Genomic DNA, 15,135 nt, shown 5'->3' with positions numbered 1-15,135 from the left:
TAAATTTTGAAATCTGTTTTCCAAACTAGTGAGTCTCTTAATAACTTTTGTTACTGAGTATGGTTTTCCAGCAAGTTATCATTCACGGTAATGTAGTCTCATATGACATTCTCATAGTAAGGTAGGGCCAGATAGACAGAACTAAACTATTTTAAAAGCTTTAATAGAAGGAAGATCTATGTCATCTGCTTTTTCACCTCTACCCAGGAGACCTCTTACCTTGTCAGAAAGAAAAAGGATTTATCAGCGGGAAACTATGCTTAATTAATCTATGTTAGCCTTTTCTCCTCTCCTTGTCACTGTTCAGGTTTAATAATCTACTTGTTTCAATATTTTTCCTGGGAATTATGTTAAACTAGCTGACCTATAATCCTCCCTTAGCTAATCCTTTCCCACTTTTGAGAAGTAGATGTTGAGTTCCAGGCCTCCAGAATCTCATCCAATCTCCAGAAGTTTGGAGAAGATAGGCACTAATGTCTATGACATTATTTCAGGCAGTTCTCTAGGTATTCTAGGGTGAATTCCTTTGGGCCCAGCTGATTTGAAAATAACCAGTTTAAGCATACCTTCTCTAACCTTTTCCTACTAACTGATTTTAGACATTTAACCACTGGTAATAAATATATTAACTACCAAATCACAGTTAGCTCTTAACACTTCAGTACCACATCAGTTAGCTCTTAACACTAAATACTCTCATCTAGCGATCCACGTATGACACTACCATTAATGCTACTGCGCCAGGTTATTCCTAAGTGAATCAGGATGACATGACCGTAGTCATAGACTGAAAACATGGGCAGAAACCAGGAAAAGGACCTATTAAAACCCAAATCCTTAAAAACAAAAGGCACATGTGGTCTACATCCAAAGTACACTCTAAGATGTCTTCAACAGCTTGAAGCAACTGAGGTCTAGCCATCTTGACACAACATCCATTCCCTCAAATCTGCACCACTGTCTTACCGTCTGTCTTATGCTTATCCAGACTACAATATTGTTGTATTAGTAACGCAGTTTTTTCCACTTCTGTCTGCACAACGAATAGCTAACAAGTTGGGTTTTTTCCCCCTGATAGCATGTATTTGAAATCTTCTACATATATCCTGCAAGTCTGTAGAAAAGAGTAAGTCTGCAGTGTAGATGCAGGGCATGACAGCACCTCCCAGATGCGTAACTGGGTGCACAGTCTGCTCCTCTGGGGAGAAAGTGCTGGGTCAGGTGGAGCCTTGTGGGGAGGGGGAAGATGGCTCTGGCCTTGGAACAACCTCTTCTGCTGCAAGGAGACACTTCCAGATCACTGCGTGGGGGCACGTGAAAGGGACCATGAAAGGAGCTGGGAGTTTCTAAGTTCTCTGGGGGTTGTTAATACTCAAGGGAGCAAGCCCAGGTAAGCCTCAGGAGCAAGAAAAAGGGCAACTTCCAAGGGAACCAGATGGGTCCAACAGACTGTAGACAGACACTATGCTTGGAGGAAAGAATTTGTCTGTAAGAACACGGAGGGCAGAAAAATTTTTTAAGTCCCTTTTTTACTCGTACTTTGTCTTACGAAATCAGTTCTAAGCTCCCTCTCTACCTTAAGAAATAATTCTTCCAGGTATAGTGTAATGAAACACACCTTCTTAGGGTTAAAATACATTTAGCCTTCTCCAGAGAATTTATAATGAAGGAGAATGCTTAAGCAGCACCAGTTCAAAGCTCCTCTTGGCTTAGCATCCCATCACACACGGGAGAGACAGCTAGCACAGAACTTGCCATTTCAAATACACTGATTTGACCTCCTGCTTGTTGCAGGTCAGGGTGCAAGTGCAGAAGCTGGTGGAACTCACAGGAGGAAAGTTGCCAGCAGCACTTTCCCCTTTCCTCTGCTCTGACTTAAGGGGAAAATATAAGCACTAGTAAATAGCGAGCCTGTTCTTCTTCCAGGGCTGCTGCCTTCCAGTGTTTGTTGGCATGTTCCCATCACCTCACTGTCTGGGTGGACCACACACCCCATCTTTCCCCTCGCAGCCTTCAGCAGGCTAGAAAAGCATCAGTAGAGCATCAGCAAAACTGTGGAAATGAAACAGAGTTTGGGACACTTGAGAAGGTCAAATATGTAGTTCTATAGATAAATGCTTGATTTAAGATTAGTTTCTTGGACTGATTTTTGACTCTAACTAAACATGATCACGAGACACACCTGCGTCAGCCTGCTATCCTAGCTACGTTTTCATATCCATATGGCACTATATGGAGTGCCAGGATACTCTTCCTGAGAAGTATTTTGGGAGAATCAGAGCTCAAGCACTGGACTGTGTTTGCACCAAGCTAAAAGATCTGCATGTGAGAACACAAAGCAGCTCCAGGTAGTCTTGATGGTACAAGCTTGTACTTGTTACAAGTATCTGTACACTGTTGTACAGATATGAACACATAGGTATATATGCAAGAACACACACCATGATCAGAGCAGCAGACAATATTGCACTGAAAAGGCTTAATGAGCATAGTAAAACCAATTGGATTGGTTTTGGAGCTTGGTAGAGATTTTGACCCAGGCAGATGCTGCATGTTAAGCAGAGCAAAGCATTCATTCTACAAAGTGAGTACGTGGGAGTGATTGCAGCAATAAGTAATCCAGCAGCTATATTTTAGGTGACAAAAAAAAAGTTTGCCTGGCAAACATGCAAGTGGAGTTCTGGATGAGACAGATATTCTCTTAACTATTTCTCTGCCTCTACCTACTCATATGTCCCTGCCCTGTATAAAATGGTCACATTTTCCTTTCCATGTTGCTTTTCCCACATACAGCTGTCCCTTCTTATTTCAGTGAGCATCCTCTTCCCTCTATCTTCTGAGGTTTTCCTACACTGTAATCTTCTACCCGGTTCTGCCCTTTCTGCACCTATTACACATCAAGTTGACAAGCAAATTCTTTGCAGGGTTTCTTTAAACCTCTGTTTGTCTTCTGGCCCTTCTGCTTCCTTCTACTCCTGAGGCTTGACCTACAGAACTTCAATGCCACAAAGCAGAACCGGTACGGTAGTTAAGGGAGAAGCAACACTGGATGTTTTTATCTGCTTTCTGTGCTTATTTGATAAGAATTCACTAAGCTCCAAGTTTCACTACCTAGTACTGAAGAGACTCCTTGCAAGTACTTGACTAAAAAACTAAACCAGGAGACAGTTTGCTGGTCTTCATTACAGTAATCTGAGAGATGAACCCTATGGAAAAATTCCTGCAGTGTTCCAGTCTAACCTTTTCACGTGACTACAAGCTATATATTTTTATTTTTTTTATATATATATATATCTGAAAATACAATAGCAGTAATGTCAGTTTGGCAGGAAAAATTCAAATGGAAATCTTGTTAAAATCCTTGCTATGGAGACAGTATCCCATCTACATAATAAGTATGCTTACACCCAGTTCATCAACAATAAATCTGGCAGAAAATCACAGTAATTGAACTGGAAAAACATGTGTTCACTGCTTCAGGCAACAAAATACAAACAAAACAGACTGAAGAGGAGGTTTACCATGTCATTTTACTCTCAGGTAAAACACCTGCTGTGATCTGCTGAGCTATGAAGTTCTTCCCAGTGCAGAGGAAACAGAAGAAGATCATGCTTCCTGATATTTAATAAAAACTAAAATAAATCAGATGTGGTTTTCTGAAAAGGCAACTGAAATCACAAACCTAAGAGTAACTAGCCTCAAAGCATTCCAAAGGGGATCAAAAGAAATCCTATGAGACAATATAACATTCAGTTTTAGTTCCATTCAATTTTTAGGCCTTCAGGCTGGAGAAGTATTGCAGGTTAATCTGTACAATGAAAATCTGGAAAAGGAGTTTGTAGTACATGAACATTCTGTCAGCTACATGTTCACGTAAGTTTGTTTGAAAATTCACGCCTATTACAGCATTTAATTCAACATAAAACCCCACTTGATAGAGATGTGTTCTAGGAATATAAAATAGAATCTGTTTTTTCTCCTAAATCCCAGTCTATTAAGAAAAGGCAGCTGGCTAGAACAGTATACTACCTATGTCTCTATTATAAGATGAACTCATTTTTTCCAGTGCTTTCTTAAAAATCTAAACTTGAGCTTCAGTTTCAGTCAGGGGTAGCAGTGGTTCGAAAAAGTTTCAAAGATCTTACAGAATGACCCACAAACCACATACTAAACGCAACATGGATATTCCTCTACAATCCATGATGTTCATCATCTGCTTCTATCTGCCAAAGTACAGAACATTTGTTCTGCAAACACAGGTTTTAAACAGGTGTGTCTTTCTTGTCACATTTAACTTGCATACAAAGCTAGTGGAGCAAGGTACTCACTTTATTGTGAGAGTATGCAGTATAAATAACTATTTAATAGTGTGTCTTTGAAATATTACCCAAGTGCTATATTCTGTTCTGTAACTGAATATTATTTCAGTATCATGGGAATTAACAATTTCTTTTCCTTACTAACCCATCCCATCCTAACCCACTGATGTACTGCAAAGGGATGAGACGGCCTCAGCTGGCATTCATACACTTTCTTTTCATTTTTTTCCTTTGCAAATATGCACTTTTTTCCTTCATCCTCAAGATAGCATGCAACTGAGTACAGAAACTATCCTGATCTGCAATAACTTTATCTCAACCATTACTCATGTGAAAGGAGTAATTTGTAATTTGCTTTTATGAAGATGAACAAGTGCTAAGACGGATACAGGATAGTTCAGTAGAGTATGCAGAAGCTTGAACCAGAAGGTCACGTATTTGATTAACGCCTAGATTGCACTGACAGCAGACACTACCAGCTCCTTGCATTCCTTTAATTCAAGACCACACAGAAACTTTGGGTCTACTACTACAGCGTAACCAACTGCTGCCTGGAAACACTTTGGGAACCTTCTATTCACCTTTCCTGTGCTAACTGGACCCCTTTTATATTACTTTGCAATTCGGGAATTCTCATTCACAGTCTCATGAGGGAGATGAATTTTTGTAAGAGCTCATGATAAACAGAAAAAGGACAAGTTGCATTGGGAGCTATTATGGGACATACTAATACAACAGACTGTAGTAGACTTCCGTGATGCTGCCAAGTGTGAGCAAGATCAAAAAGTCTTACCTTTCTAGTGTTTTGTTTGTTTTTCAAACTTTCACCTACTTCATTGGCTTTGCCCACAGCATCTCAAATTCACCAAAGGTTTAGGTGTTTATCAGATAAGGACCTCAAAACTTGCCACTTTATTTCGAGGAGAAGCAAAACTTCATTCTTCTTCAGGAAGTAAACCACGCTGATATTATGTTATCACTATTTGTAGATGTCTCAGACAATATACCAAAAAGTATTAGGCCAGCATACAGGGACTATCACTGAACATTTTTATTAATCACCATACAGATGATAAAAGTATGGGTTTAACATTAGTTCAAATTGCTCTACGCTTCAAACACGTGACTTGTATCCATGTAGAAACACGGACTGCTGGTGCAAATTAAAAAAACGCACTTAATGTTAACAGAGGATGAAGTTTCTCAGGTGCTCAATTCGAAGTCCCTCCCCCCTCCAAACGCAAGACTTCATACAGCAGAGAGTAATTTCCCACGCCTGTTTATGGGAACAGGCCTCCCCCAAGAGGCGTGGGATAGCGCCGGGGGGCCGAGGCCCCCGCGGGGGGCAGAGCCCACGCGTACCTGCTTGACTTCGGCCTGCAGGTGGCGCAGCTGCACGCACTGCTCCAAGTGCTTGCGGTGCTGCTCGGCGGCCAAGTCCAGCTCCTGCTGCTTCTCGTGGAGGAACTCCAGCAGATCCTGGACACGAGTGGCCATGTCTACGTCTCTGTCACAAAGCAGCTCAACACCTGTAAGCAGCCAGTCGTTTGTAAGTGACTCACAAGTCTTCCGAAGACACACTCTTCCCGGTACTTCTCAAAGTTCAACTTAATCCTCGGAGCATTCGCTTAAGTGAGCACAGGTTTTTGCACTCTTTAAAAATGCAGTATTACCTTTTTTTTTTTTTTTTTTTAAAAAGAAGTGCGAGATTTACCCTAGGTGACTGTATACAGTTAAAAACGTCAAGTGAAGGGGCATAAGAAACAAAAAAGGAAGACTTATTACTTGAAAGCTGAAAATTTTGGCTTGACTGTATTGCTCCAATTAACTATAAAATTAACTCCCTACTATTTACTCTAATTTTATTGACTTCCTGCGTGGAATCCCTTTCTTTAAAACCTAAACATCTTCAGGTGTTGCCAACTCTTAGATAAAAATTACGTGCCATAAAAACAGTATATTCTTATGAACGCTATCAAATGATTTAAGGGGAAAAAAAAAAAAAAAAAATGTTCACATGTCTCCAGTTTACAGTTAACCACCATCTCTGTTATTTTCACACATCCCACAGAGAGACAACTGGATAATTCTTACAAAGCCACTGCCTGGAATAGCACGAAGGAGCCATCTTACCAGATGCCTGCACTTCATTGACATACTGCAGCAGATCCTGCCCTTGGTGGATGACATCAAAGGTCAAGTTATTCATGGTGAGGGCTTTGTCTGCATGATGCTGGAGCCTCTGTTCTGCTATTGTAAGATCTTCAGTGTCAAAGTCATTCATCTGCTGAGAGAGCTCATCATTCCAAGACTCGAGGTCCGAAATTATCTGGGGGGAAAAAGGAGGAAGACAATGTTCAATTACCCATTACACAACGTATGTTTATTTCCAATGTTGCGCTTACAATGGAGGTCAGGAACTTGATTTGCTCATTGTTGATTGACTTCACTGATCAGGTTCAACATGGTTCAGACATAGGCTGTTTTAGCACGGATTTTAAATTTCGGCAAACAGTTCAGAAGAATCTCTTTGAGAACCACTACAGCTTTCCTTCAACCAGTGCTTGCAATACTATCGGTCCTCTTGCCTTGTTTAAGGTACTCCTTCATCAACACATCACTTGTGAAACAGATGAAATCAAAATGTTTTTATCTGCAGTTTTAAAGGAAAAACTGCACCAGACTGCACCAAGTAACAATTCACACATCAAGAGCCAGCTTAGCTTTCAATTATGCCAGTCTCAAGCCCTTTTACAAAAAAGCCAGCTCTACCCTTCTGTGAGCAGGAAGCATCAGGCTCTGTGAGCACCTTTGACTTCTGCCAGACAGACAACCGAGAAGCACTACTTGTCACAAAAGGCAGGGTACTTAGTGAATGGAGCAAAACCAAAAAATATTACTTTATTACAGTATTATTGTAACGTCAGAGCTAAATTTGGTTGCTGAAATCAGTCAGCTACACTTCAGTTTACACTTTAATTCTGGATTTTACTCTCAGTCATAAGATGTCCGAAGAAGGGTGGCTAAGGAAGTATTTTTTTTAACATGTGTATCACAACAATAAGTCCTCCTTGTCTGTCCACACAAGGGCGTTTTCCAAATCATATTGCAAAACCTGGCTGAAATGTAAAATATTCCTTTTAATTAGGATAGAAAACTGCTTTTAAGTCTAACAGATAATGCTTACAATCCTCATTGACCAAAGCAGGTTGAGTTCTTATGGCATAGGTTTGATGCACCAGTTACTTCAAACAAGTCTGTCTGACACACCTATCCCTCAAGCCTGTCATCAAATTTTTTTCAGAATTTTCAGCAGAGTTTTGCCACAAACTACACAGTTCATTGGGAAAGCAAAATTATAGATATCAAGAACAAAGTATGGTTTAGCTCCAGAGTTCTACGATTTCAGGAGTAGGACAAACTGATGGGAATAGTGCTAGATGACAGGAAACACCTATTTACGCAGCAAGACATAGCAAAAAGAGGATCTGACTAAATGGGCATTAGCAACAAAGTAGCTGACTGCATAAATATTTAACCAAAGTAATTTGTTGTCAGCAAAAGGAATATGCAACTACGCTTTCCAAGTTGTTAATCAGAGCTGTGAAGTTACTGAGACAGTTAAACTACAAGAGAAATTCCAGGAAAACAAGCCTTCTAGAAAAAACAGAATTGAGGAGAAAGTAAAGTTAAATCATCTGTATAAAGCTTCTGTAGCCAGCTACAGTCTTTCTTGAAGGCTTGTTTCCATTCTGCTCACATGGCACCATAAAAAATGGACACATCAAGCAATTATTATTAAAATTGTGGCATCAGTGAGTTACTTCCTGTTTTACAGGTGTTCTGCAAAAATTTTACTTGATTCACTAAGTATTCAAGTTTTGCACCATGCCATGATGGGAGATACTAAACAATTAGGGTAGCTATTTGCAATCCCTAATCCTGATCAGCTAGCCCTACCAAAGTGAAAACAGGCAGAAACTCATGTTTCAGAGGTAACACTGAAAATAGAAAAGCTGATGGACAAGGGATGCAGGAAGATATACAGGACAAGCCTCTTAGCCACTGCTTAAAGCTTCTTTCATCTCTCTTCTGCATGCTCTAAACATCACACACACAATCTATTTATGCATTATGAGTGGTTTCCCCTCTAAACACACATGCAGGCTTCCCCTCCCACAAAATCCTTCACAACTTCCCTTTATTTCCCTTTTCCTTGGTCCATGCCCAACATGTCTCACCACCTCTCTCTGCTCTTCATCTCCTTTTAACTGACCTGAAATATTTCAGAAACTTCAAGTCTTCCTGACAGTCCAGCCTGAGAAACCGCCTACTTCCAGCTATGCCCCTTTTCTGCTCTCACACACCTCAGACCTGCTCTTCCCAGCTCATCTTGTGTTCATTCACTACTAAAAGCAGTGTAGGTCATCTAACATTTGTTTCTTCAAACCATCCAATGCACTATGGAAGTTCTCACAAATCAGACTTACCATCTTATTTTCATCCAGTTCAGTTAACAACATTCCTAAATTATCCTCAAGAAGTAACTGTAGTTAGACTTGGCCAAACTGAGAAATCCGAGCATTGAAGAAGGATGTGAAACTCCATCAAAACATCATCTTTCACTATCTTTCTAAACACCATTAAAAAGTGGATTAAGATTTAACATGGCACATTTATGCCACTGTTTTAAAAGGAAAGCCAGTCCATCTCCCTTCAGAACAGATGTCAAAACCTTACCTCTCTTACTAGCAAATTCAGTGGAAATAAAGCAATAAACACAATGAGCTCACAATAGGACACTGCTGTGGCTAAGCATCAGTATTTTTATAATAATGGAATGGTTTAAGTAGATTGCAGTCACTATGTCCTCTTAGACTATCCTGAGATTCACTGTACCTGATATGAACGACAGGTAGTTTTAAGAGGTCAACACTGTGTGTCACCTCAGCCAAGAGTTTTCAGTGATACTGCCTCCAAAGAACAACAATGAACAACAGTAAGAATTATAACTTCTTCTCATGTTATTTCACGCAAACCCAAGGTAAAGATCATGGCCTACATGTTGTTTAAAGCAGTCTGAAATACTCTGTAAAAGAGCAAGACATTCCCTGTCCCCTTCAAAAGACCAGGAAGCCCATGATTCAAATAAATAATGCCAGCATGGTCCCACACTCATTCAAAAGATAAGAAGTCAGTGAACATCACAGCCAAGGTTCCTAACAAGGGCAGTAATCCTTACCATTTTTCAGCAGTAATTAGGTGGCGCAAGGTGATCTATTTCAGCCATTGCACCCACTGTGCAAATCTGAAATGCATTGGGGGCAGAGTTAAAACAAAAATAATGCACATTAAGCCCTCTCTGCCCACACTCTTCAGTGCTTGCCCTGAAGTTCTGCTTTACAAGAAACACTTCTAGAGCAAGCAGGCTCCTATTTTTTTTGTAAAGTTTTGTCAACACAATAAGCATTAAACAAACAGAACAAAGATGAATGACTAATAGACATCTAAAGTAACTGAATCACAAATTAATACCACTCTCAGGAAATGGACAATGCAGCATAAACACAGGGTAACTACTTACCATAGCATGTGTTCAAGAAGTTCTTAGTGCAGAGTCTGAGCTGCCTGACATTCCTATGTTTTAACAAATGTAAAGGTAACACTGACAGGAAACAGGCAGGGTATAACACAGAAGGGATGCCGACTCTTTCACACTGAGTGGGAAAGAAATAAAGAACCACAGGTCTCTTCTCAGAAGGGTCTAACTAGCATTCCTTGTACCAACTGAGTGCTAACCAGGACCTGAAAAATATTATGTGCTGGGGAGAAAGAAAAAGGGAAAATGGGAAAGGGAGAAGAGTTAGGTCTCTGTGATCCAGCACTTTGCATCCTTGCCTTTTCAGCTGTATGACTTAACAGGCATCTTGTAAGTATGGTCCAAAAATAGAGTTGAGATAAAGCTGCGAGTTGAAAAGTGTGTGGTATGCTTTGTGTGGAGCCCTGACATAGGCCTCGAGGCATTTAAGTTACAGACAAGCAAAAATGCACAGATACAGATGAGACACACACATTTTAGGCTGCATACACTGCCACCCGTGTTACCTTCCCACTGGCTAGGTCCATATGCATCTTCCTTATGCTACTAATCACCCTAGCAAGTGGCACTTCACATACATTATTTTGCTCCTTCTTGCCTTTATTTAATACAGGTGTTCACAAGAGTCCTTCAAATAGCTCATGACCAATGACACTTAAAAGCCTACCGAGGGTAGAGAAGGTCAAGTTTATATGCCAAGAGCAAGGGGCAAAACAGAGATAGTGCTGCAGTTACAGCAATTTCAGAAGAGCAGGAGAATCTGAAAAGTTGTAGGATAAAAGACAGCAACTAAAAGAAACAGAGTATTTTATCAGCGAATAATAAGGGAAGAGTAAGGACAAGAAGAGGAGGACTAACCCTGCCAGCAAATCTCACCACCATCCCCAGAAGCACAGCTGCATGGTATGATCCTGCAGTGCTAGGGGAACCCTTTGTCCCATTTTAGCCTGTGTTATTTTGCAAGCAGTAAGACAAGCTAGAAACACTACTCGCCTTCCAGAAAAACTGTCCTCACAGGATGCTCCCCTGAATGAATTGCCCCTACAGCCAAGTCTTAATTGACTGGACCAGTCACACAAAATCCTCGACAAAGGAAGAGGTCAAAACAAGGTCTGTAAGTTCCTAGCTGGCATCTGGCTCCTCCTCACTATCATGTTACTTCAGCTGAGCTTCGGCTTTCAAACAACTGACCTGGAACTAGACCCTGCATTTTCTTCCTGGAAGTTTCCGAACAGATGTCTGCCTTCAGGGAGAGGGAAAAGAGAAGCGTGCTTTGCTGAGGAAGCAGAGCGAGGACATGGTACAGAGACAGCAAAGCAATCAACATTTTGCTGAAGACGCTCTGCAGCCAGGGTCATTTTGTTCCCTGGAGGGCTCCTTGGCAATCTTAAATAAACACGATTTTTGTTTCCAAGCCATATAAACAAAATACACCAACTCTTTCAATACGGTAATTGGTACTTTGCTTTATGTTGTATGTGCCAAAATGTAAAGCATGCCAAGTGTCAGCTTTAGAAAAAGCAAGACCTGTCAAGTTAGGGTTTGCAGCTTTCCAATGCAAAATCCTATCAGCATCACCAAACAACATACACAGAAGTACTACTATCTATACAGATGCTGTCCTGCATTGAAGGACTAGAACACATCTGCAAAGCAGGAGCTCCTGCAACCAGCCTTCTGCTATTGTAGAATCCTGGTTTATGTAACCTACAGCAGAGCGCCATCACCTTAATCATGAACTTCACTCAAACCTTTAACCTAATTCTTCCATTAATTTTCTTGGTATGCCTTGCCCCCCACAGCTGCCATTTCCTCAATAAAAGTGTTCTCAGAACATCATACAGACATCGAGTACTGCAGATCACTTCTGCAGAGACTGTAAAATTGCTGACAATCCTGTAGAAGGGGACACCTTTTATGTTCCTCCACATATACCAGTTATCCAACTAATTATTACAATCACAAATCTGCCAAAACCTTTTCCTTGCATATGCAAGACAGCTACTCTCACATAATCAAAGTAGCAAACTCCCTGCAGACTAGTGCGAATTGCAAAATAGAGAACCTTCTTAGTCTTCCTTTACACCAGACTTGTTATTACTGTAGAGCACACACTCTCACTTCCTCTGTGGGCACAAACCAAGGAACTGTGTCTGCCTATTCCTGCATTGCACCTAACAATGTGCTTAGCTAAACCAGACTTCAGCAATGATACCTAATCCTGTTTAAAAAACAGAACAAAACAAAACAAAAAACCCCAAAAAAACCCTGAGAAGCTATCACTTCTGCCGACTGCATCTTTGCCCTTACACCATTCATACCTAACCAACAGTTGCAGCTTTTACTACATACAAGCGAAGGGGTAAAATTATCACTGTAACTCCTGGTTTCCAGAGTCTCAAGATAAGCCATTATATACTCAAACAGGATCATTTACCAATGGATAACCTTGAACCTTCTGAGGCATTAACTCAGTTTCACTCACTGTGTACAGCGCTAATGGTTTTACAAAAGTCATGTGAACTTAGCTGAAGCTTTATAATGCAATTCTATTAACCTAAGCTCCATGTGGAGTTTCATGTCTGTTTGTATACATGTCCTTGCACACAAACAGAAACTTTCTAACTGATAAGCTGTAACCCTCGTCCAAAATTTGGACAGTCTCAAAACTTCTTAAAGTTTTGCAGTTGTAGTGCCACACTGCTGCTTTTGCATTATTTTCAGAGGTCGAAAAGAATCTTATTAAAAAAAAAAAAAAAGACAAAACAGAATTCCAAACACCACTTGTAGTTGCCAACTGAAAAAAGACTGCTGATTTGGAAGAGAAAGAGGGGTGTTACTACAAAGCAACAGTTTAGAGGGTTTGTACTAAACCATCTTGCAAGTCTTACTTATATTAACTGTAAGCATACTAGTTATATCAAGGTAGCTTGATATTCAAACCAAACTTACCAGATGAAGCAACTGGTACATTATGATTTTACAAGACACTTGCTTAAAGATGCACTGGGAGCCAATCAGAGCTTGGGTTAATATCAAAAAGCTCAGCTCTGCACTCTCCTGACACTTTCACGTACAAGACAAAAGCCTTAGGTTCAGGTAAGAACTAAGTCTATCAGTCATTTGAGCCACATGCCAACGCAACTACACAACAATCTCAGCATAAATGTTCCTACACGAGAGGAGAAGTTAGTGCAGTGCAACTCCAAGAGCAGACACTCACATCTATTGCATCTCTTTCAAATATGCGGAGCTGCAGAAACAGCTCAAGCTTGATCTTGCGTTCTTGAAACAGCTCCTCCATCTGAGATTGCGCCTCATCCAGCTGCTGCAGGACTGTCTCTATGTGGTTGATCGAGCTGTTATGGGGGGTCTTGTTACTAGAAATGGCAGAATCCCTATTCAAAGCAGAGAGAGGGGGAAGAGAAAAGAAAAAAGACTATTATTGGAAAAAAACCCATACAATTTGGATGCTATACATGACAACAAAATGTAAGACTGTTTTGGATAAGGTCAGTGCAAGGCATATTACATGAAAGCTAAGTCTGTACATCTTTGTTAATAGAAGTCCAAATTATGTTTTAGTACTTGAAAAAGCATTAGGAAATTAGATTACTTTCATTTTTTGACTAATTCAACATTTAAGGACATTCTGTTTACAGGAAGAATAAAATTTAAAACCGGAGACAAACTCTTTTACTGTGAAAAGGAAGTGGCATATGATAACTATTTACTTTACTGAACCTTCCTGGCAATGAAAAAAACCAAAATTAGATAATAAAAAAAATAAATTACTTAATCTTTTACTTTAGTATAAAACCTGCAAATTCAGATATGACAATATCAGCTCCTGCAGCAAAGGGGACATGTACCAGTGCAGCTGGGGCCCAGATTTATTTAGATTGTTACTGAATGAAATGGACTGCAAACTGATGGTCTTTACTACAATCAAGTTACTTATCAGTCTACAAAACAATTTCAAGTGTCTCTTTATAAAAAGGTTGCTGCTCAGCAGCTGTGGAGCCCTGCATGTCAGACTACAAAGACATACGATTACTCCTATCAAAAAGGTAGCTTACATAAACAAAATCTCCTTCTTGTGGAGGTAGTGTTTATAAGCTGAGCTTCCTGTAAACAGAGGGTTAGAGACCATCAGTACAGCATAAAACATTATTGTAGTCCTAATATTGACAAGTTTTATTTATAGGTCATATCTTGTAGTCATCATCTCTACCCTCAAAACAGAAAGAGCCTCATGGAATATCAGACGTACACCAGAAGCGATTTAAATAAAAATTTGTTTTACCTTAGTTGCTGTATAAGATCTTCGCCTTCTTTTATGACATTGACTGTAACCTGCAGAGTGGTCTGTTGTTGCTGACCAAAACGTTTAATCAAGTCTTGGACAGCCTCCACAGACTCAGCATAGACATCATCAAGCAGTTCTTTCTGTAGCTCTTCAAGCCATGTCCACAGCTAAAGAAGAGGGGGGGAAAAAAAAAAAAGAAACATAAGCCCCAGGATCAGGCAGTCACTATTCCAAATCAATCTCCCTGGACAAGAGAAAACAGACTGAGGTGGGGGGTAGAAACAGGATTTGTTTCTCTTCACAGAAAAATCCCATCCTCAATTTAATGAAAACGAGCCTTTGTTTCAAATAAGGTTTTTGCTTCTTGGAAATACCAGGAAAGCTTTATCCGTGTTGCTAAGTCACCCTTTCTTTCCCATTTTCCTTCTACAGTACTGAGCGTATCCGACTGAGCAGCACAGAGTTCATAGCGAGAATCCCATCTGCAGCTCTGCGCGAGAGTCCCTGGGAGGGAAATGCTATGGTAACACTCCCTGAGAGAAGGGAGGAAGGAAGGAAGGAAGGAAGGGAGATGTATTGTAGCCACCATCAAATTTACACTGCCATGCTGACACATGCACACAGACAACATAACACTTTTCAGTGGCCTACAAAAAAGGAAAAAGAAAAGGGCATTTCAGAAAACAAAATACAGAGACAAATCAGATGTGAGAAATGATTTTTCTATCATGATCTCTACAGCTATGGTGTTCATCCTCTTGATTTCAATTTCACAGTATTACAACAAAAATAATCATAAGTAATTCCACCAGTTAATTCAACGTTTTTCCCTGCTACTTAACATGTGCACATATCCCTCTTCAGAACTGCCCATGCACGGCATTGGCACCCATTGCACAAAAATCCCT

General features: G+C 40.2%; 1 protein-coding gene across 1 annotated transcript in view; it reads right to left on the bottom strand.

Moving 5' to 3' along the window:
- TRIO (trio Rho guanine nucleotide exchange factor) overlaps positions 1 to 15,135 on the bottom strand; it is a 263,091-nt gene that overhangs the window by 113,888 nt on the left and 134,068 nt on the right. Inside the window, 4 exon segments of the mRNA XM_050890693.1 lie at positions 5,682 to 5,848; positions 6,453 to 6,648; positions 13,142 to 13,316; positions 14,225 to 14,394. Coding sequence (XP_050746650.1) covers positions 5,682 to 5,848; positions 6,453 to 6,648; positions 13,142 to 13,316; positions 14,225 to 14,394 — 708 coding nt within the window.

This window comes from Gymnogyps californianus, chromosome 2, assembly GCF_018139145.2.
Source record: "Gymnogyps californianus isolate 813 chromosome 2, ASM1813914v2, whole genome shotgun sequence".
In the NCBI taxonomy this organism is placed as follows: Eukaryota; Metazoa; Chordata; class Aves; order Accipitriformes; family Cathartidae; genus Gymnogyps; species Gymnogyps californianus.
The sequence above is the reverse complement of the archived record's forward strand: the minus strand, read 5'-3'. Positions and strand labels throughout refer to the sequence as shown.